Source organism: Corvus brachyrhynchos, unplaced genomic scaffold (assembly GCF_000691975.1).
Source record: "Corvus brachyrhynchos isolate BGI_N302 unplaced genomic scaffold, ASM69197v1 scaffold461, whole genome shotgun sequence".
NCBI lineage: Eukaryota > Metazoa > Chordata > Aves > Passeriformes > Corvidae > Corvus > Corvus brachyrhynchos.
In genome coordinates this window covers 21,443-22,869 of record NW_008236920.1, presented here as the reverse complement: position 1 = coordinate 22,869, position 1,427 = coordinate 21,443, and the positions used below count along the sequence as shown (strand labels likewise).

At 54.9% G+C, this 1,427-nt stretch overlaps 1 protein-coding gene across 1 annotated transcript; it reads left to right on the top strand.

The window, feature by feature from the left end:
• The first annotated feature begins 23 nt into the window (after window positions 1–23).
• LOC103611386 (zinc finger protein 776) lies at window positions 24–1,201 on the top strand. The gene is made up of 2 exons (XM_017728029.1): window positions 24–315; window positions 568–1,201. The coding sequence occupies exons 1-2, from the start codon at window positions 104–106 to the stop codon at window positions 866–868; spliced, it is 513 nt and encodes a 170-aa protein (XP_017583518.1). The 5' UTR covers window positions 24–103; the 3' UTR covers window positions 869–1,201.
• Window positions 1,202–1,427: the final 226 nt, after the last annotated feature.

Here is a 1,427-nt window from a genome sequence, read left to right as displayed (position 1 = left end):
GCCCCGAGGGCAAAGGCCCAGCCACATCTGTCTGTCCTGGCAGGTTTGTCTGGGAGCACCCTTGGATATTGGGAATCTGGGAGGTGGAATCCCAATTTTGGCCATGGGCACCTTGTTGAGAAGGATGGGTTTATTCCACATGAAAGAAAAGCACAAAGTCCAAGAGCTGGTGGTTCATGAGCAGCTTCACAATGAAGAGAAGCCCCACAAGTGTGGGGAATGTGGGAAGAGCTTCAGACGGAGCTCTCACCTGATTGACCACCAGAGGATCCACACTGGGGAGAGGCTCTACGAGTGTGGGGAATGTGGGAAGAGGTTTCCGAGCAGCTCCACTCTCCTCCGGCACCAGCAGATTCACACGGATGAGAGGCCCTTCCGCTGTCCCGACTGCAGGAAGGGCTTCAGGTACAACTTCACCCTCGTCAGGCACTGGCGCATCCACACTGAGGAGAGGCCCTACGATTGTCCCCAGTGTGGGAAGAGCCTCTCCAGGAGCTCTAACTTGATCGTCCACCAGCGCATCCACACCGGGGAGAGGCCCTACGAGTGTCCCCAGTGTGGGAAGAGCTTCCGAGACAGCTCTGACCTGATCATCCACCAGCACATCCACACCGGGGAGAGGCCCTATGAGTGTCCTGAGTGTGGGAAGAGGTTTCAGAGCGTCTCCCATCTCCTCCGGCACCAGCGGATTCACACGGATGAGAGGCCCTTCCGCTGCCCCGACTGCAGGAAGGGCTTCAGGTACAACTCCCACCTCGTCAAGCCCCAGCGCATCCACACTGGGGAGAGGCCCTACGAGTGTCCCGAGTGTGGGAAGAGCTTCTCACAGAGCTCTAGCTTGACCCAACACCAACGGAGGCAACACTAAGGGAAGCCCTGCGAGTGCCCTGACTGCGGGAAGAGCTTTGTCTGCTGCTCCAACTCCATCTCCCATCAGAGGACTCACGTTTGGCAGAGCCCTGGTGACCCACATTCCCTGTGATCCGTGTTGGGAAGACCCCTGGCTGGTGCTGTCCACATTCTCCTGGATCCCTGTAGGCACCTGGGTGAACGCAGGGGCAGGAACATCCATCGGGACTCTGATTGAAATCGGAAATTCATTGGGAAGAGCTGATTTATTGACTTTACAGCACAAAAATTCTCACCTGCTCTGTCCAATTGTTTCTTCTGGTGCCACCCAGCAATCCTGGATGATCTTGGAAGTCTTTTTCAACCTAAATAGTTTCCTCCTTCATCCCATCACAACAACCATAATCGGGGTAGAAATAAATTAAACAAAGGTATCTAAAGCGGCACCATTTTAGCAGGATTTGGGGGTGAATTTGGGGTTGGTTCAGGGGAATGTTTGGGAGGATTTGGGTGTTGTGATGCCATGGCTTGAGCAGACGAGGCCTCAATCTCACAGTTGTGGGGGCAGAACGTGTCCA